General features: G+C 42.1%; 1 protein-coding gene across 1 annotated transcript in view; it reads left to right on the forward strand.

Annotated features, from left to right (window-relative positions):
• Positions 1-4,994: 4,994 nt before the first annotated feature.
• Positions 4,995-22,168, forward strand: part of PRKG2 (protein kinase cGMP-dependent 2) — a 34,627-nt gene continuing 17,453 nt past the window's right edge. The window contains exons 1-4 of the mRNA XM_050895687.1: positions 4,995-5,033; positions 8,576-9,100; positions 17,488-17,654; positions 19,356-19,469. Coding sequence (XP_050751644.1) covers positions 8,589-9,100; positions 17,488-17,654; positions 19,356-19,469 — 793 coding nt within the window. The 5' untranslated portion in view covers positions 4,995-5,033; positions 8,576-8,588. The remainder of the gene's footprint in view (positions 5,034-8,575; positions 9,101-17,487; positions 17,655-19,355; positions 19,470-22,168) is intronic.

The following is a 22,168-nucleotide window of genomic DNA, read 5'->3' on the forward strand; positions in this document are numbered from 1 at the left end:
CATGCTTCATTACGAAGACCCACTGACAGCTGCAGGTCTGGTTGAAATCTCTTTTCCTGTTCCCCCCCCCCCATTTCCCAAGGTGGCCATTCCCTTTGGCTTCTCAGCTTCCTTCACCAGGTCTCCCAGCTGAGTCCTGTGCATCACTGCTGTCACAGTTAGCCAGGAGCCCCTCTAGGTGGGGTGCTGCCCTCCACCTAACTTCTGCTTTGCCTTTTAAGAAATCACAGCCTCTTAAGTCAGACATAAGACATTTATTTGGACCCAGGATGAGCTCTCTTACTGCAGGTTGCACAGTGATCACTCAGTGAGCACATCAAAGTTGAAGTCAATATATAATGCTGTAGTGTCTAAACTAGTGATGTTGCTTGACATTCCTGTACAGCAGGGAAAGAAATCCCTCTGTTAGGCAAAATCTTCTTTCTTCATTCTCTGTGAAAACATCTTTGAGCCATGAATGCAGTTACAGTTTTTCTGAAAGGACCCATCTCCTGGTAAACTAGCTTCCACTAACATTATCTGCAAAAGGCTCTGTTCAGTTTCTGCAGCTTCATGCTGGCCCAGAACCTTATTATGACTGCTGAACCTGACAGCCTGGGGTGCTGATTTCTGGCTCCAGCTTTTTCATCAGTTTCCATCTGTTCTGGCATAGAAAGGTGTGTGTTCCTTGGTGACTTTCAGTGGAGGAGAGAGTCACCTATAAGTAGGTCATGCCACAGTACAGCATCTAGCCACAAATCCTGGGCTGTAATGCACTCATACTACCCTGCTCAAAGGGAGGAAAAACAAATACAAAACAACCCACAATAAAACCAAAACAAGTAGCAAGTTTTCCAAATTTTTAAACTAACTGGAATCAAATGAAGTTCTAGTCTAGATTGACCAAAGCATCCCTAACTGTAACCTAGACATATTGCTACCCTGAAACAAGTTCTGAGAAAAAAGTCTCTGTAATATATCTAAGGAATTTCTAGAATAGGGCAGCTTGGGACTTCTGGGAGCATTACTGGTTCTGTGATCTCTGAAGTATTTCTTTACCAGATTAGTTCTCTGAACCACCCATCCCCCCATCTTTGTTTTCCTAGTATCTTTTTACCTTATAGGTTCTCAAGCTGGTAGTAAGCTCCTTCCAATATTACATAGAAGTAGACAGCTTTGACAAAGTTGCTCTTAGATAACTGATTCCTGGCTTCTACAAGTGACTGCAGTTATGCACAAAACAGAAGACCACAGTCTAATGTAGTCTGATGTGCTAGGGAACAGCAAAAGAAAGGCTGTTAAGGAAAGGTGAACCAGGAGGGTGAGAGGGGCACAGAAGTCACACAGCTAGCAAGTCAAGAGCCTTGCTGACTAGGGCCCACTCCCACAGTACCTGAATGAGATAGCAGAGCCAGAGATCATGGTCAGTCTAACCAAGAGTCAAGATCATAAGGCAACATCATGGTGATGAGGCAGGTCTAAGCTCAAGCCAGGAACTCAGTCCACAGGTTAGGGTTAAGATCAGGTCCAGTGTTGTCAGGCATGTTTCTATTCAGACAGTAAGGACCAAGATCAAGCCAGGCTGAAGCCTGGATCAAGGACCTTAATAGTTGGTTATAGCTGTAGCTAACCTGGAGACTACTGCTACTCCACCACTGTACCTGAGATAAGAACTAAAACCTCCAGACTGAGCTTAGATAGAGCTCCTGGGCCCATGGGTGTAGGTGTAGGCCCCAGGTGGGGCTGATCAGGGCCATTAAGGCTTATTAGTACTCTCAGGACCCTAACAGCACGTCTGTTTCAGAGATCTGCAAGTCACTTCTGTGTGATCTTGGGCAACTTCTTTCCCTGTACAGGACTGTACTTCCACCCTCCTTGGTCACCTTATCTATTCTAATTGCAAGCTCTTAAAATAGGAACTGTTGTTTATTCTATGCCTGTGCAGCAGCAAGCATAGGAGGGCCTTCATCTTGACTGAGTCTGCTGATAATGAAGCGTGTAGCAGCTGTACACAAGTGTGTTCTTGGTCAGATTGTAGGAATCCTGATCAGATTTTGTAGGAACAAAAGCTTATGTGCTGTGCAAACAGTAGACATTCCTACCTCCTGGCCCAACACAGCCCCAAGACCATTTCTTTCACAGTCCTGCCCTCAGTACATTTTGCCTCAGGTAGGTTTTGCCACGATTTTGGAACCGTGCAACTCTGTGAAATCAATGTGCCTGGGCCCAGCACCCCAGCTGCAGCATGTGCAGAAGTGTGTTCAGGATTGCTCTGAGGCTGTCACTGCAGCTGATACATGACATAGGTCTCAATTTATTAAGAGCTCAGTTTTTGCCACTCACTTTTAAAAATCTTAGTGCAGGGCTGTTTCGTTGTGCATTTGAGACGAAAGCAGAGGATTAACTCTTTTAGCCATGCTTTGTTATCCAGGTTTTCCTTACCAAAAATCTTAGTTGGTAGCATCCTTAATGTGTGTGCTGGTTTTGGCTGGGACAGAGTTAATTTTCTTCATAGTAGCTAGTATGGGGCTGGATGGATTTGTGCTGAAAACAGTGTTGATAATACAGGGATGTTCTCATTATTGCTGAGCAGTGCTTACACAGAGTCAAGGCCTTTTCTGCTTCTCACCCCACCCCACCAGCGAGTAGGCTGGGGGTGCACAAGAAGCTGGGAGGGGACACAGCTGGGACAGCTGACCCCAACTGACCAAAGGGATATTCCATACCATATGACATCATGCCCAGCATATAAAGCTGGGGGAAGAAGAAGGAAGGGGGGGACATTCGGCGTGATGGTGTTTTTTCTTCCCAAGTAACTGTTAACGCGTGATGGGGCCCTGCTTTCATGGAGATGGCTGAACACCTGCCTGCCAATGGGAAGTAGAGAATGAACTCCTTGTTTTGCTTTGCTTGCACACAGGGCTTTTGCTTTACCTATCAAACTGTCTTTATCTCAACCCACGAGTTTTCTCACTTTTACTCCTCTGATTCTCTCCCGCATCCCACGGGGGGAAGTGAGCGAGTGGCTGCGTGGTGCTTAGTTGCCAGCTGGGGTTAAACCACAACAATGTGTGAACTGTTCGCATCTTTTACGTTCCAGACTGCTGTTGGAATCTGTAGTAGTATCTCCAGTGGCTTTTTTAAAATGGAAGAGTTTTCTAACAATGTAACTTACATGCCATGAACAGTACCAAAAAATCTGTAACAAGTTAAATGAAAATTTACCCTTTGACTTCAGTGGAAATGGGGTTTGTCCTTAAACCTGCATCAACAATAGCTCAGTTGTAATGCTTATTATCCAGGAGTTTAGATGAGAGGATATATCCACTGTAGCTGTGTTCTTTCTGATTATCAGGCTGCTGGTGAGAAAATAATTTCTGAAGGCTCCTGGTAGGCAAACTGGGGGTACCCATTACCTTTTTCACTTTACCAACAAAGAGCAAGATGCCATACAGCCCTGGTGTACCATAATTAGGGAGCAGTCTCCAGACTCCTGACTGCATTTCTTATGGACCTTTGCAACAGGAAAAGAGGGTGCTGATAGACTGCCTCATGCCTCAGGGAATCCAACTGAATTGCTGCTTCCCAGAGCAGCTCACTTTCAGAGCGTAAGCAGTTGCTGGGACACGTTTTCTCATCACATGCTTCTCTGATCACTATAACATTTGTGTTTTGAGGTTTTGAGTAGTCAGTGAAACGTATGTGGCCGACATTTATTTATAATTTTGTCTTTTGTAATTGAGAACTCCATTGTAAGTAAAAGAATGCACAGCCCTTCTCAGGCTGGTCCTGTTAAGAGTTTATGTGAGCTGCTTCATCCCAGCTGTGGGCAGCAATTGTGGAAGCCACGCTGAACACTGAGGTCTGTTGAAGCCAAAGGAGGATTTATAGGTAGGCAAACTGATGTTGGTGCATGTGATGGATTTGCCTGGAACATTTCATAGATATGCATTTGTAGAGATTTTTCACTAGTGGGGCTGCCAGGAATTGCACATAGGAGGGATACCAGCAAAGACTTTAGAGACTTCCTTTGGTATTTCTCCTCCAGTGCTGGCACTTTTGATCAGCAATTTTAAGTTTGTGAGTGGGACAAGAAAGAATTTGGGATGAATGTAAAGACAGTCTCAAAAGGAGAGGGTAAGTGTAGAGGACAAAATTGGAGAGCCAGTGTCCTAGAGGCTACAGGTTGGGGTTAGACCAAGTCTGCTTGACAGCGCCAGTAGCAGAGTTGTGCATGCAGTTCTTCAGCTGTTGTAAAATCCTTTCACTCATGGTTTGGCAGGCTGTTTGGGTCTAACAGTCCTTAATTTGAAGACAGCTGGTTTGAATCACCATAAAGATATGTACTAGGAGAGAACAGCCCTTGTAAAACCTGTACTCTACCAAGAGTCAATGTTGAACACAGAGGCAATGCTCTATTCTGAGGCCAGCTGTGGTGCTCCAGCCCAAGTGAGGACAGACCCTGGGATATGAGAAGGTGCCTTGCAGGAGGGCTATGCAGTGGTGCCTGGGGGTCAGTTTCAGAAAACAAGGGCTGCAGGATCTCTGCTGCAGCTCAGCTGTGTGCCTCATAGTCACACCAGGACCTCTCCAAAGGGCAGGGCAAAGCAAGTAGGACAAACGCTTGTCAACATGGTCCGAGCTGGTCCCTGCATTTACCTCTCTGCGAAGTGGAACGGGCTGAGGAGCCCGGCTTGTCCCTGCGGCTCCTGACCCTGCCCGCCTGGGACGGGGCATCTGCCTCCTTGCCGAGCCCGGACACCGCACCGGCGGCTCCCCACGCCCCGCAAGCCCCTGACTCTCCCTGGGCGGGGGACAGCCCAGCGTCTCCGCAGCCCCCGCACCGCTGAGAGAGGGACGGGCGAGCACCGTCACGGCCGCTCCCCCTCCCGTTCCCTCCGCACCACCCAGCCGCCCGTGACGGGCAGCGAGCGAGGCGGGCAGCGGCGTTTCCGGCTGCCGCCGCACCGCAGCGAATGCGGGAGAATCAGTCTGTCCCTGTCGCCGCCCGGCCCCGTCCTGTCTCAGGGCCCCGGACCCAGCCGAGCGCGCAGGTGAGGGCAGCCCCGCGGGACCGGGACCGAGGAGGAGGCACCGGGCGGCGCCGGCGGGTGCGTGCGGGGACCTGGGGAGGCCAGGACCGCGCCGCGGCGGCCGGGGAGCCTGGAGGAGCTGCGGCCTCTCCGGGGTGACGCCGGGCTCCGGCAGGGCGAGGGTCTCGGCGGTGGTGCTGGCCCGGCAGCACCGGCACCCCGCCGCCCTGGGGTGGACCCGGTTTCTGAGGAGCGAAGCCCGGGCACTCGGCGCCGACTTGCACTGAATCCCTTGAGCAGCCCGCGCTGGGTGGGTGGGCGGGCGGGGGCATCCTCTTCTCTCCTGAGCGAGTTTTGAGTCTGCCCGGCTCCTGACCGCGTCTCTGCCAGTGGCAGACCCCTCGAAAGAGCATGTGAGGTACCATCACCTCCACCTCAACATCGCTTTGCTGTAGTAAACGTAGAGCATGCTCTGTTTTTGCTTTTTGTCTCGTTACTTATGAGTAAAGATTGGTCAAACCTTGGAGGCATAAGGTTTTAAGTTTTCTGTTAGAATTAACTACTGTAATGCTGAATTACCTGTCAGTCTTTTCTTGATTCCTGCTATGTACTTGGCCGTGAGTTTTCTATACTAGTAGCCAATAAAGGGCACCATGTGGAAACAGGGATCTGTCAGATCCGACTGCTTGTTCCATTGTACACTGACGATTGATTTTGCATATACAATGGGAAGACAGAAGTTCCTAACGTTTTCACTCTAGTGCAGTTGTTATATTATGAACTTTAATCATCATCTCTTTATACAGTAAACCTGTTCTGTTTCTGGATACAATCTAAATACTAGTTTTTTCTGTGCCCTGGGGCAGTCACCCTATCATCTTGTAAAGGTAATTTTAAAATGTTTGTGATATCCTTTTTTTGAAATTAGGTGACTGCCACCGCATTTAGTAGCAGAAGCTACCACCGTGTTCTGTGTGATGACATATTTCCTGTAATCTCCATTTTTACTCCATTTTATTGTAACATTTAGTTTAGGTTGGTTGTTGTTTTGTTATTTTGGTTTTTTTTAAATATGGTTACATGCTGAGCTGGGATCTTTGGTTAAGCCATATGCAGTAACGCATAGGTCCCTCTTCAGAGTTATTTGATTTGGCACCTTGATGTGCAATTTGTTTAAATTCTCCTGTGCAGTACAGATTTACCTTTATTTCTGACATACTAGCCTATTATCGAGCTGAAGCACCAGCTGTCAAAATGCATCCAGGAAATTGGGGCAAAAGAAAAATATTATGCAAAGCCACAATAAGCAAGACAGAGTTGAGAAGAAAGACTGTTTTAAGGAAAACTAGATTTCCAATGTGAGCTACCTTGTCAAGTATTTCAATTCTAACCCATTGAAGGCTGCAAACCAGAATAGAATTGTGCATCTGTTAGAAGTATGGTTATACTAGTCAGTAAAAGCAAATTGCTGAAGCTTCCCAATTTATTTCATGTTGTCTGATCAGTGTATCTTGTCAGGGGCATGTTCTTACCTGGTTCCAATGAAATGGTAGAAGAGATTAGCTTAAGCCACATAACTTGGGGTTCAACCTGAAAAAGCTGTACTTCATGCATGAGGCAGACCAACAGCTACTTTGGGCCTACTGATGACTGATCACAATAACAGCATGATTGCGTGGTTGGTGCACCAGTATGTTTATAAAACTTATTAAAATAGCTTATTGATGAGGCAAAAATCAGAGTACAAGGAAACAATTTTCTATTTCATCTAAGGCAGGTATTTCCTTTGCCGTGGTCTTCTGCAATAGCAGGATACGATTGAACAGGATTCATCAAGAGCCTGAAGAGGGGTTTTGGGAAAAGCTTTGTGTGGTGCTAAGGCCCAGACAATATAGCCCTAAGCTCATTCCTTCTCTCCTGGTGGAGGTCTTCATAGGCTTGAACTAAACCCAACTGTAACCTGGCACTGTTGTGGCCTACAACTGGGATTTATAGGCAAGCATTGCTCCCCAAGACTAGTTCTGGGGTACAGTGGGTTAGTGATTGTTGAACACTAGACTCCCAAAAGCAACGCGTTAGTTTTCTCCCCCCTCAACTTGTGCATTTAATACAGTCTGACCTAAGCAGCAGGCACTTCTTCCTTGCTCTTCTTAAAATGATACAATAAAATATGCCAAAGGTAGTGTCCAGGGAAGAAGGTGGGTCACTGCAAATCTATTGAAGGCTGCTGGTTGCAGCAAGTGCTTGGAGTATAGATGTTCTGACAGGAGTCCAAGCTCTTTTTTTTTCCTGCTCACTTTTCATGAGCAGACAATGGAAAGGGGTAATTCCCCATAAAAGGTAATTAATTGTTCCTTGACAGCAGTAGCTACTGTTACATGTAACAAATGTGAGGCAGTTTTAAATGATTAAGAGAGCTGTAGAAACAGTGCCAGCTGCCTGCTCTTTGTAGGAGTAAATTAGGTCTAACTCTGTGCTGCCCTGAATTTGTCATCAGCAAAAGACAGCAAGGTTGGTCAAACTTTTGGAGTGGTATCTGTATGAGGAAGGACTGAGTAAGCCAGGACTTGTCATTCTGGGAAAGAATTCAGGCATATGTTCAGGCGGAGAGGTAGGACAGAAATTTACAAAACAGTACAGAAAAGGTTCATAGAGATAAGTCTTTCTGAAACTGGCTTTTCCTAACTTCGATATCCCTGGTTTTGTACTGGAAGAAACAAATAAAAGGAGGTAGTTCTTTACGCAAGAAGCAGACCTGTGCAACTCCTTGCTAGGGTCCTGCCAGGGTCTGCAGATGTGAAGTTTACAGGGGTTAGAAGGGAAATGAGACAAGTACTAGGATTAGAGATCTGTTGAGGATTAAATAAAGGAAATTCAGGCTCAGGAAATCTGAAATTTCAGATAGTATTTCAGTCAAGCGTCCTATATGCTCATCCTGTTGATACCCTTTCCTGGGCATCTCCTTACAGCCATGGTTGGAGACAGTTTCCAAGCTAGCCAGACTCCTGTTCTGATCAGTATGACTGTTCTTTTATGGTCATAACCCTTAAAGTTTTTTTAAAAAATTATTATTAACACATATGCTTAGTAATCACATATCCTTTATGCCAGGCAGATATGCACCCACTGGTTAAATTAGTCTGTGTACTCAATAATTATTCCTCAGTGGGGAAATGACCCAACTTTTTTTTTTTTTGCTTCTAACAATTTTCTTGCTTCAGCAGTAGAGTGCAAGCTTTTCTCCTTCCTGCTGTTTGTTTTGTCCTCGTTAGGCTGATAAGAGTTTACACATCTCTCCTTCAACTCACAAAAAAGAAGTGGTAGCCATCAGATCTTTTGCTTTGTATCCACCAACCTACCTACCTCTTCTCTTTGCCCTTTACTCCTCTGACTTTCAGGACTGGAAAGGACGAAAGCAATCAACTATGTTTACTATAGTTGTATATCTCAAGTTCAGCTGCCTGTTAAATGCTAAATTCATTACTTACCATTCCATGATTTTTTTTTTTTTTTTGTTCTTGTTGAGAAATGAAATAAAAATGCAAATTTATTTTCTCACCTAGGTCTCTGGACAAAATGGGGAATGGATCAGTGAAACCCAAGCATCTGAGGCGGCCAGATAGACATGTAGTAAATCTCTCTATTAGCTGTTCTGGCAACCATAAGTTTTTGAAGGACCCAGGTCTAGGCATCAATGTGATCAATGGGCAAGCTGATGTTCTTTGCAGCAGGGTGCTTGAACTTGAAAAGGAGCTGAAGAGAAAAGATGAAATGTTGCAAGAGGGTCAAAGTCGTGTTGCTGAGCTTCAGGAACAGCTGGCTATGCAGACTAAGGTCATAGCAGAACTCACCAAGGAACTTCATAGCAAGTGTATACAGTTGAACAAGCTGCAGGATGTTGTTAGCACTCAAAGAGAGCACTCTCTTCAGCCTTCTCCACTTAAAGTGGCTTCAAGGATTCCAGTCTCTGCCAGTAGGAGGAGAGGAGCCAAGGAAGGTGTATCTGCAGAGCCAACAACGCGGCTGTATGATTTGAACAGGCAAGCTAAGTTTTCCTTTGAAAAAGCAAGAGTCCAAAAGGATTCCAGGTGAGCTCATTTCAGGGGGATTATATACTTGTGTTACAAAGATATTACTTTTATCACAATGATATCCTCTCCTCATGATAAATCAAGATTAAAATATCCATCTTTTTTATATAGGCTTTGTCACTGTGGTAGTTAGATGCTGGTTGAGTTTGTATGTAACTTTAACCAAGAATCATCTGTCCCCCCCAGACTTCAGATGAAGACTGGTGGGTAGCCTCTGTATTTTAGTTGAGGAGACTCTTATAGTCGCTTTGGGATTTATCTTTACTGCCAGCTAAGCAGAACCTAAGCCTTTTCCCAGGTCTAGGTTTGCCTAGTGCTTGCAGCTGAAGCTATACTCTAGAGCACTGATGAGCAGAAGGCTGGATGCCTTCATATGGGTTCAGATTCTTATTCCTATAGCATGGATGGCTTGGGAAGGAGCAGGTGGCCCCAGCTCAGCTCTCCCAAATGCAATATGGACACTGATTCTGAGCTGTGTACAAAGTTTGTCAGCCCACTTTCAACTCAGTCTGGTGCAAAATATAATGAAATGTTTTGTATGGTGTGATTATCCTCTTAGCAGCTTCCTCCTGCCCTCCAGCTTCTGACAGTCTTGGTATAGGAACCTAATTTTACTTGTTCCTCTTTGAATCCAATTATATTTCTAGCCTCTGCAAGAGCCAGAAATATCCGTGGTTGCAGCTGACCTTGTGGACAGAGGTATCAGACTGGTATCCTTAAACATACCTTAGACCCTCTTTTACATTGCAGTATAGACATAACCTGAGTATCTGTTTTAACATGGTGGTAGCCAGAATCTATCTGGATTTCAGCCAGCAGCTTAAATGCCTCAGATTTGTGGGGAGCTTTATTATTCTGTTAAGAATTCATGGTGCATTTGAGTCTGTACTGTAGTAGACCTGAGAGTTATCAGACTTGATTTCTCATCCATCATGTCCAGCATTGCACATTAGAGGCTGTCTTGTTGTGCTGGTTTTGGCTGGGACAGAGTTAATTTTCTTCATAGTAGCTAGTATGGGGCTATGTTTTGGATTTGTGCTGAAAACAGTGTTGATAATACAGGGATGTTCTCATTATTGCTGAGCAGTGCTTACACAGAGTCAAGGCCTTTTCTGCTTCTCACCCCACCCCACCAGCGAGTAGGCTGGGGGTGCACAAGAAGCTGGGAGGGGACACAGCTGGGACAGCTGACCCCAACTGACCAAAGGGATATTCCATACCATATGACGTCATGCCCAGCATATAAAGCTGGGGGGAAGAAGAAGGAAGGGGGGGATGTTTGGAGCAATGGCTTTTTGTCTTCCCAACTAACCATTACGTGTGATGGATCCCTGCTTTCCTAGAGATGGCTGAACATCTGCCTGCCAATGGGAAGTAGAGAATGAATTCCTTGTTTTGCTTTACCTATTAAACTGTCTTTATCTCAACCCATGAGTTTTCTCACTTTTACTCTTCTGATTGTCTCCCCCATCCCACCAGGGAGGAGTGAGCAAGTGGCTGCGTGGTGCTTAGTTGCTGGCTGGGGTTAAACCATGACACTTGTGAATCAGAAAGGCTTCCTGAGTCACCATAAGGAGCTGATATCTTCAGCTAGCAGTGTTTTTCCAGAGCAAGGGAACTGTATTAACATTTTATTACAAGTACCTGGGCAGTTTAAACAATTGTTTGTTTTAGGAGTGTTCTATTTGTAATTACCTGTCTTCTCCTTGGCATGATCCTTGCACTGCAGTGCACCAGACGGTTTTCTAGGGTACTTTCAGAGACAGAATTGTAACAGCACTGAGTGAAGCAAAGAGAAGACCCAGTTGATTAGCTAAGTGCAGCACAGACTTTGTCGTTCAGAACAAAAACAAATATTGCAGCTTAAGTAATCTAAATGTAATGCTGATCATGCAACAGAAACAGAGCTAGAAATATTCCTTCTTGATTCAGTGGCTCAGCACTTTTAAAAAGATTTTCTTTTTTGTTGTGTGCCATCTGTTTTCTTGTCTTTCTAAAAGATTCAGCGTACCATAACAGGATAAAGGAGCAGTTCTCTTCCTTTCATCTCTTACAATCTGGTTCAGAGATTGTCATTGTTACTGCTGAGGCTCCCATAGATTCATAACAATTTAGAACACACCATTCCTAAATTTATTCTGATATTTAGTCCTCTGGAAACAACTGACTGCTTAAGTATGCACTGCACTGGCAGTAAGAGCACACCATCGCCGCCGCCGCCGCCCCCCCCCCCCCCCCCCCCCCCCCCCCCCCCGTCTTTCTATGATTCTTTTGTACCTTTGTTTTCTTCTCTTCAGTACTTGCACATTCTTGAATTTTCATTTAAATTCTTGTCTTTCACGATGGCCATTAAACTTGGATTTGTCTGCTAATTATTGTCCTTAGAGTAAGTAATTTTAGAGTGAAGTGGAACTCATCATTTGTTTGTTTATCTAGTGCTACAAGTGTATCAACTTGGCCAGAGCAATTAGCACTAGAGAGTTTGCCATGTGTTTACAAAAAAAAGAAGTTGCTCCTCAAGCTTCAGTGCAAAACTAGGTAAAAACAATTTTGGACATGCAAGCAAATCTTCAACTTTTAATACTAAAATATTAATTTAACATAAATGTATGAGTTTTAACTGACTAAAGAGCTCATGTAAACATCTTTCATGGGAGTCAGAGCAGGTCCAAGAGCATGGTCCAGTAGTCAGGAAGAAAATTAAATAGTGGAATATGGTCTTGTGTTATTGGCATTACAGCAGGTGGGATTTTTTGTTGTTGTTGTCGGGGTTTTTTTAGTGATGCTTTGTATTAATGTTCTTTTTAGCCTAAGTAGTCATGCAAAAGACAGGTCAGACTAGTTTTGGTTTTATATACAGTTTAGACCATCTCCAAGAGTTCATGTCTTTGAACCTTTGGCTAAGGTTCTGAAACTTAAATCTGTCTTATTAATGGATACTTGTCATGTGCTTTGCAGTGATCAAAGTGACTTTGTTCAAATATCGTAGGCTTTGAAAGACTAGACATCTTGGACTACAATACAGCAAGTATGGGTGACTTGAGCTAATACATATACAAGATACTAATGAAACCTCAATTCCTGTGGCATAATCAATTTAAAAAATCTTGAAGATCATACCCAAAGTATTTGTCATTTGCAAATTAACATTTTTTTCCTGCCACAGCCAGCTTAACATTAGATGCTGCTCTGTGACAACTCTTAGACCTGGCCAGAATGCTTTTTTAAATTACCCTTATAGAAAATATATTTTATAAACCAACATACAATATAGTCACAGAGGGAAGAATTTATGCTTTCTCCAACAAATCAAGTAACAGTGAAAGATCTTGCTCAGACTTCTGGGGTGGGGGCAGATATATCTTTTGATGCAATAGTGGCCAAAGTCTCATTTGATCTTCCAAATACTTTGGAAGCAAACAGATGCAAAAAACCACCACAAAACTGTTTTAGACATAGCACTACTATGCCTCTCAGTTAGATAAGCCTGTGATACACATGCACTTGTTCAAGCCACCATCACCTTGCTATTCAGACAACCAAATGCTGGAAGGTACAAACATTTGGTTTCCTTACCTGGGCTGTAAATACTGTCGTAGGTCAAAATCAGACAGTTGACACACATGTAAGGATAAAGTCTAACCTTCACTGTCTACAGAATTCTGTCTGCTGTAATTAAAAAATACTGATCCTTTAGCCTAACAGTGTCTATAGAAGTGTTTAGAGTTGCTGATATAAGTAGCTGCCTCCCCTTTACAGAGAGAGGACTTAATGCAGCCCCACTTCTGCATAAGACAATTGCACAGTGTTGCTACGCAGTTGTGAAAGGAGCTATTTGAGAAGGAAGGGAAGCTCCATGCTATGTTCTTGAATTTGCATTGAGTCCAGAGTGTTACCAGTCCCTTTTAGAAACATTTGTAAAACAAATGGCACAATTTTATGCTATTCATTTAGCAGAGTTTTAAGTGCCATACTTTTCTTTGGAGTATCTCAGCATGAATGATATTAATGAAAGTTTTAGAAGCTTTCAATGGTTCTTGATCGATCCCATATGAGTGGATGTTTTCTCATGTATATATTTCATCTCTTGAGCTTGTTGGATAAACCCATCTCAGTTTCCAAAAACACGAGTTTTTCCTTAATGGGAGTTTGAGCATTGAAAATTTAACTAAGGCCTGAAGATTTTAGAGTTTGAACATGGTATATGAAAGCAGATCTCTCAAACAAGTCTTTCAAGTGGAAAATTTTTTAATCTCTTATCCTTTGCAATGCTAAGAATCTAGGTGTCTCAATATCTGTAGGACTTGGTTCTCCATTTTTCTGAGTCCTTCCAGAGCATGCTATCACCATCAGCAGCATTTAAGCTGTCTCTATCAAGTCCCTTCCCATTACGGGCTCAGGATCATGACCCAGTTCTGTTATCACCCATTAGTGGTTGGGGAAGAGCTATCTTGACACTTGACATTGATGTCTTTTACCAGTCAATGCCAGCAAATAACCAAAAATCTCTCATTAGTAGCAGAAAGGTATATTAAGAGAAAGCATTGCTCTGCAAAGTATATGTGTACCCTTGTACCTGTGAGATGACATCTATTTTATGATGGGAATAAATTCCCAATCCTGCTCACAAAAAGCCCTTCTTAGAGTGTCAAGTGCTATTTCTAGGGGTTGACTGGGAATGTATTGAAAGGGGTATGGGGAACATTTCCACAAGAGCTAACAGCAGGGAGGGGAACAAAGCCTGGAAAAGGATGCTATGGCAAAGCTGGCCCCAGGTGGTGAAGAAAAGTTCTGCTAGCAGTGGGACCAAGAAATATCTCAACACCAGAACAGTTGTGTGGAGCTGTGCACCCCCTCTTTAGCCTTTTAGTAGTATTCATCAGGACAGTGACTGGCACGAGTACAGGATGAAATGTCTTTTGTCCTTTCAGGACATCTGGTTATTTCCAGCAGCAGTTCTCAAAAGTGGAACAGGTATAAGAGAAGCTGAGGAAGACAACAGAGAGAAAACTGTTAGATAGATACTGTGCTGGATGCCCATGAAATGAGCAACTGATTCAAGAGCCTGAGCCATGGTTATGATACTCATGCATCCTTTGCTCTGTGGCCAACTGCACTTTCTGAAAACAGCATAGTCTCCTATTGTGTAGTTCTGGAAGCTTTAGTGCTCATGTTGAGTATCAGTTTATGAGCCATTACTGTATTTACTGCAGTATCGTATGCACGATGCAGGCCAGGGTGAATTAAATAAGCAAGGTTGGTTTTAGCAGAAAACAAAGTTAGAGCTTATATTCTTATATTATAGAAGATATATTATATTATAACCCTGTTGCTTTCAGCAGAAGCTAAAATATGATCTCTATTTCTAAACACAATCCTCACCATAGCTACTTATTTTTCTTGCCTCATCTCATTACTTTTACTTATTTTCAGTCATTATATGGCTAGTAACATTGTAAGTCTACTTACTTGCCTTAACTGATTGTTCATTCCTGGATTTTCATCAGGAGATTTTCCCACATAACCTAGTCTTGATGATAACGTTGCATTGTTTTATGAATACAAGCAAGAGTGGGCCTTAAATGCCTCAGAAAGCTGTTAGGGTGTTTATTTTGTTATGTGGGTTCCTTACACATGCTCATTAGGAACATGGGGACTTAAAGGCAGAATTTATCTTTCACTTCAGCAGTAAAGGAAGACTACTCTGTAGGTCCATAAAAGCTCCATCAGTGCAGCAGTTGTTTAATTGCATTCATTTCTGGCATGGATTCAAGGCACTGCTTTATAGGAAGCCCTTGATCCAGAACATACACAAGTCAATCAGAACTCATAGATTGCCCGGTATGTATGTATAGCCAGCTTTGTCTCAGTTAGTCATTATTAGTGGATTCATCCAGTGTTGATTTTTCCACATTTTCTTCTTCTTAAAATCCAACCACTGGGCTCTTCCACCAGCAGCTCAAATAGACTGTTCTTGTCTTTACAGTTCACCCATTTATATGTATCTACTACTGCAGGAAACAATGCAGAGGCTCTGTCTCAGGGAGCAGCAAGAATAAGGTTGCTCCACAAGAGTAAGTGAACCTGTGGTGACTAGAACACAGACAATGCCCTCACTAACCAGGGCACCATCCCACAAGGTCTGGACAGAGTAGGCAGAGCAGGGTGGTGATAACAGGGTCCACCAGGAGTCCCACAGAAGAAGAGATCAATCAGATGCAAGCTCTAACCAAGAGACAGAAACAAAGTACTTAGAATATCGGGCCAATATCCATCCAGAAGACAAAACCAAAATCAATTATTTCTATAACATATCTCAGGCAAGAAATGAATGCCCAGACCTGAGCTTAAATAGAGTATGCAAGACAATGGGCAGAGGATGCATGGGTGGTGGTCCCAAGTGAGGCTGATCAGGGTAGTTAAGGCCTGTTACTGCCCTCAGGGCCCTGACAGGCTAGTCCTTGACCACTGATGTGCCAACTTTACCTGCCTTTTTTCTGACTTTTACGGATACCCTAAAGCTTTTCCAAAGACTTTTCAACAAAACAGCTCGGGATGGGTGTAGTTTGCTATAGCATCACCAAAGTGCAATATAATATAAGTTTATTTCCCTGAAGGCTGAACTTCAGAAAGAAAAGAGGTCAGCATTAATGGCTGCATACCTATATCCACAAGCCCTTGTGTTATATTTTTACTTCTGATTATACCCTAAAAATTCATAAAAGCAGTAGAGGAAAGGGCCTGCTTTGGGAAGATTCTCTCATGTCTGGTTGTTGTTAAAGAGACAGAGTATATTTGGCATCCCACATGAGCCGACTACTACAGGATTTTTACTCAGGTAGTGTTGTCCCAAAATCGGGGTTCTTTTACCTGGTGTGCAATAATCCAATCTCACACACAGAGCCAAGATATTTATTTCATGTTTGCACAAAGATGGGTGCTAGGTGGTAATTGCATAAAGCTAGCACACCTGATTAACACACGGTGGACATTTTATACTGTTTGACCATTCGTTGTCAGGACAATACTGTTTACATGTAATCTTTCAAGATTCTTATTGGTCCCAGTAGTCTTTGGTTTCATTTAAAGGTACAGAGTTTCCTTTTTCTGCCGTGCATGCTCAGAGAGGAAGGGGCTTCTGTAAGGGGCTTCTAGGTTTGTGGGTGTGATTCTAAGTATTCTAATGACACAGTTCATTTAAAGGACAACTTAACTCCACAATACTTCTGAGTCTGTTTCAAAGTTATCTAAGTAATGTTGATTAACTACTGTCTGTTTGCATCCTCCTTCAAGATGCACCAGATATACCGGCCTTCAGAACATCCTGAAGTGATCAGCTGTCCTTTTGTAATCCTCTATATACATACAAGATAAGATTACTTTACTCGAGACAGATTACGTATTACAGTAGGAGCATTTATGCCCTTTGTTGTCATCTGTGCAAAGGAAGTGGGCACAGCAGAGGTAGGAAGAGTTTTGCGGGGAGGTGGATGGAGGGCAAAGAGCAGTACAGGAGGGATCAGCACTAACCCTCCACCTCCACACACACCTCTCCTGGATCCTGGACTTATTTTGTGAATTTTGGGACAATGTTCAACAGGTACTTTGCAAGCTGACCTTGCGATTGTGTCATGATCATAAATTTGCTTAGTAGCTATGAACAGGGAATGCCACAGGATCAATGTTATTTTGCAGGTGCAAGGGAAGTTCTCTCTAGTCATTTTTTTAGTCACATTCGTTTACAACTTGCTTCATTTTTCCAACCACCAATGTCTTCTAACATTCTCCTAAGAAACAGCAGCACCTGTTAATCATGTTTTTGCATACTTTTCTTTCCTTGCATCTTTCCTCACCACAAAGGAGAAACTCCTGATGACGTCTTAGCACCATCAGTGTTGACTTTAACCTTATTACTGTCATCAGTGTTATGTTTTTGCTGGATATTAGAAGAAATGTATTAGAATGTTAGAAAAGTGGACCTGATTTTATAACAAGTTGCTATTCCTGTACAGGCAGTGGTATGTGAAGATGTACCTTTCACGTTTCTTTCCTTCAGATAAGCAAGGTTATATACCTTAGTCGTGCAATGGGGAAAGAATATGGTGAGAAATAGTGCAAAACTTTCTGGGGCGCGTGTCTTCTACTGGGAGCCTTTTTACATCTAACTTGATGCTTTCTGCAGGCAGGGCCACACAGGAAGAGAGAGGCCAGGCACAGCTGATGGGATGCATATTGATTGCAAGCATTGTAACATTTGTCAGTGGTACTCATCATATGAGTGTTAGAAATGAGAGGAAGCATCTTTAGAGGAGATGAATGCCTGGTGAATAATATACCCCAACCATGCTGGTTCTTTCAAACTTTTTTTTTTTGTTTGAAACCAGTGAGAAGCAGCTTATCACGGATGCCCTGAGTAAAAATCAGTTCTTGAAGAGACTGGAGCCTCACCAGATCCAAGATATGGTGGAATGTATGTATGAAAGGACTTTCCAGCAAGGGAGCTTCGTCATCAGACAGGGAGAGCCGGGCAATCACATTTTTGTGCTCAAAGGTGAATACTGCTTACTTGTACAACACACAAGTGCAAGAAACAGGAAAGTAATTTAGAAGTCTGCAGGAAACCACAATGATGATGTTTATGCTCTTAAATCATTTATGCTGGCCCTGCTGAGGGCAATGCAAGTTTTACTTGTGACTTTTATGAAACAAATTGAGAGCAACAAAAGCGCCTTAGAAACTTGAACCTTGATTTAATGCTATTTCGTGACCTCTTTCATTTCTGAAAGCCTAGAGGCCAGCAAATCCTTTCTGTTGTAGGTATAGCCAACCCTTTCTTCTCCAAAGGAAGAGCAGATATAACTTATAATACAGAAAACTGCTCAATAGTGAAGCAACTTCTGAAATAAGCTTACTTTTCAACATTCATGAGAGCTTATACCAGTTTTCTATGTATGGGAAATTGAGAGATGAGGTCTGAGTTTGTGTTCTCAAAGCTTAGAGTTTTTTTTAAAAACAGCTGCCTGGTTTTGCTGGGAAAAAAGCAAACAACAAAACAAAAAACAAACTTTAGGATAAGAAGTCTTTCCTAAAATAATGCCAACAGGTCTGAAGTAATCTCACTGCAGTCGTCTGTGCTGAGTGCTACGATGCTTATACTCAAATCTCAAGTTACAGATCAGCCATAGTGGAGCCCAAGTTTAACACCTGAAAGTTCCTCCTAGCAGCAATACTCTCATCATCTCACCATAAAAAAAAAAAATCAGTATTTGTGATTAATTTGCATAGTTCATCAATTCTGGACCACTAGAAGGCCCAGAGGCTCATATGAATTAGAATTCATGCTGTAAGGAGTATGTTATGTTGAGGCAGGAATATTTAAGCCAGGAGCTTATATATGTTGGAAAGCACATCTTCTGTCCTCTGACTTCATATGGATGGGTTAGTTTGAAAAATTGATGGTAGCTGTGCTGGGATAACAGGTGGTGCAGGGAGAAAGAGGAGGTAGAATTTGTAATGGGGTAGTCATATTCTTGCTAGACAGAATTATAACATTTTGAAAAAGAGATGAAATATGAGGAAGAAGTTGTGCGCCTGGAAATTTTTCTGGCACATTAGACCTTTTTTGAGGAGTCAGTGGGTGTCTTGGAGAGAAGAGGGCCAAACTTTCAGAACACGTTTAAGGGAAGGTTTTTTTGGGCCGTAACCTATGAAGAAATTTGGACTTTCTTTGGCTTTTGCTAGGTTTGTAGTAAGGCTCAAGGACAATTTCTTAAAGGAAGATTTAATGTGCTTTTCATTTTTCTGCTCTTTCATTTGCATTCTGCACATACATAGACATGCACGTGTATGAACAGACAAACCTCATGAGTAATTTCTCCTGTGATCACTATTTTAAGACTTGTTTGTCTACACCACACTAGGCTATCTGAACCAGTACTGACTGTTTTGTTGTAGCAAAGGTTTATCCCATCAGGATTTAGAATGGCCCTTTTCCATGGCCTTCTTAGTGTTGAAAAGTTTCTCTCAGCTTTCCCTCCCTTCCAGAGCAGATTTGTAGATTAGCAATACATTTAAAAAAAAAAAAAAAAATCTCTACTGGTTTTTACATGTGTTTCAAAGCACTGTTTGCATCGTTGCTCCCATTCCTGTGTTCCAGGGAGTGGCAAAGCCAGAAATATATTGATTTGTTTTCCCTTCACTCTGTGCAGTTGAGCTCAGTTTTAATACCTATTATTCTGATGATTTTTGACAGAGGGCAGTCTGGAAGTCTTTCAGCAGAATAAACTACTCTCCTCAATACCTGTGTGGACAGCATTTGGTGAACTAGCCATTCTATACAACTGCACACGGACAGCCTCTGTGAAAGGTACTTAAGATTTATTATAACAACGTTGCTCAAAAAGAAAAGTATGTACGTTCCTGTTATATCCAGGTTTTCTTTGAAGTTTTCATTTAATAGATGTCTGCATGTCCTGATTATCTACAGTAAGCTCACCTTTTCTTCCTTGTGTTCTTTCTGCTTGGGAACTCTAATAATACTATGCCATGAATATAATTCCATCTCTAGCCTGACCTTTGATAAACAATTAGGCATCTCCAAAGTATGCTGGTTAGCCAGATCTGTACCAAACTAACTGCTAAGGAAGGATTATGTTTTAATGTTGAATGATTTAGTAGCAGCGATGGTCTTTGGCTCTTATATTCTTCTGTCAAATGCAACCCTGAGGCTGAAATTACAGTGAGTTTGAAAAGATATTAGAACCATGGCATTTTTAACGGAGCAGATAAAGCCTAATTCAAGAGGAAATAAAATATGTAGGAATTAGTTGCTTTTGTACTTCTTTCGGTTCTGTATCATTAAGTTACTGAGTCTTGCCAAGACCCATTTGCACCTGGCATTTGCAACTGGCACTCAGGAGATTTGAATTCGATCTTGAATGTGGTAGTGGGAGAGATGAAACTTCTAGGTGAGACGTGCTGCTTCTCTGAGGCAAATGCTGGCTCTTGCTTTGTGTTTACCGGCTGACGAGGATGGAGCTGTTAAGTGTTACTCTGATACAAATATCCCTCTTCCTGCATAAGACTGGGTATTCATCCATTAAGTACCCCTTGATTCCTTTTCCAACCTGCCATAATTATTCTGTGACACACCAGTAAGTGACCAAATATGATTAAATTAATAATTTTTCCACTCTCCACCATTCCATAAATATTACTTGTGTTTGAAGGCTAATTTCTGTTCTTGTCTAAATCTGCAGGAACTTTGAACCGCCAGTAAGTATGAAGAGTTCATGTTGATTTAAAAAGGAGCACATGGAATAAAACAAGAAGTTGTTCGCTTTAAAAGCTTCTGTTCTTTCTTTCTGCACCCAGTTTAAGCACTTAATCATTGCTGGCTGTGCAGATGGAAGTTATTACATGTAATCTGTTTTTGTTGCTGCCTGATAAACAGAACAGCATCAATAATGTGATTATTTTTCTTACTAGCACACTGTTCTACTTGAATACGTTCCCTATTTTTCTTTTTTGCCTGCTGTATAGTATTAGCATTATAAAGTAGTGTTTCTGCATAGTAAGATGTCATGCTGCTTTAGACCTTTGTTAACATTAATTGGTTTTGAGGTAGGACAAGAATTGTCCAATTATGGACAAGAAAGGATGTTTGAATATTTAAAATCACTGCAGAAACCTGCCTGTCCCTAATAGCTTTCCTGTGTTTCTTCTTGTGGAGGAAGAGCAGTACAATGCCATAACTGAGCATGACTAGTAAATACATATGTGAAAACCCTTTCTTGATGCTGGATCTAGTGACACCCTTTACCTGCAGTCTTTGAAAACTGACAAGTGAAGGACTTTAGCCAGACATCATTTCAACGGCTGCTGCTACCCAGCAGCATCTTTACATGCAGTAGCTGTGTTTGAAACTGGGAACATCATTTACTCCTATGTTTCTGAATTTCTCCCTTCTCTATCTCATCTTTGAGATTAAAGGCTTTTTTCTAGCTATATAATTGCTTTATTTAGTTAAGGTGCAAGATACAGGAAATGCATTCGCGATAGCTTAGATACTTGCCATATTTTCTTCATGCAAAGTAAACTGAAAGATGTTATTTAGGAGAAAACCAAAAACAAAGCAATACCTTTGCTCTCCCTTCCAGCATCCAAAAATATTTTTTGAGCTATTTTGATAAATGGCAGTTAAGAGCATATGTGTATATCAGGGTTAAGTACTGATGACTGTGCATCATTTTAAACCTGGCATTTTTCTTTCCTGTAAAAATGATTTTATGTTTATGATAAATTGAGGAAATCAATTTAATTTTTTCTGTAGCTTTCCTTTATCCCAGAGAAAACAGTTTTGCTCCTTCTTATGACAGAAGGAAAACTGCTGAATATGGTGTAGCATCTTTTAAAAGAGATTAAATTAAATAGAATCACCTTATTTTACTTAAATAAAAAGTGCAGTGTGTTCTGTTGTGTCAATGATTGCACACAGAGGCCGCTTAGTGGTTTGCATCTTTGATGCTGGATCTTATGCATCTGTATTAATATTTTTATTACCTTTTCAAAGATAATCATCAATGTTTTGATAACCCCTTATAAAATGGCTAAATTGGAGGAAAACTGTGTGAGGATCACAGGATTAAATGAGATGGAATGTATTTCTTGACCTCTGTTATGTCTATCTTATTGCTTATCTCACAAACATTTGCATGTAATCTGAATTAGAGATCAATCCAAGCCATAGTATTCAACATTTACCTTATGAGGTGAGTTTGAAAGTTTTGAAAAACTTCAGCCAAGTTTTTGTTTCTTTCAAATCAGCTCCTTTGCAGATTACCTTGCAGCTTTTGAGTGCAATGACTGCAATGACTGTCTGTGATTAGGAGTAGATCTTCACAAGTGTTCAGCCCTGTTTGTGCTCATAGTAAATGGTTAGGTTTTCAAGGTTACTCAGCCTGTGGAGTTGCATGGAAAGTGCTCCGTGGAGGAACCATTTGGAAATCTATGCCTTACTTTAGTAAGCATTGTTTAACTGGGAGCTGAATTCTTTTAGAAGTCTGA

Source organism: Gymnogyps californianus, chromosome 4, assembly GCF_018139145.2.
Source record: "Gymnogyps californianus isolate 813 chromosome 4, ASM1813914v2, whole genome shotgun sequence".
Lineage (NCBI taxonomy): Eukaryota > Metazoa > Chordata > Aves > Accipitriformes > Cathartidae > Gymnogyps > Gymnogyps californianus.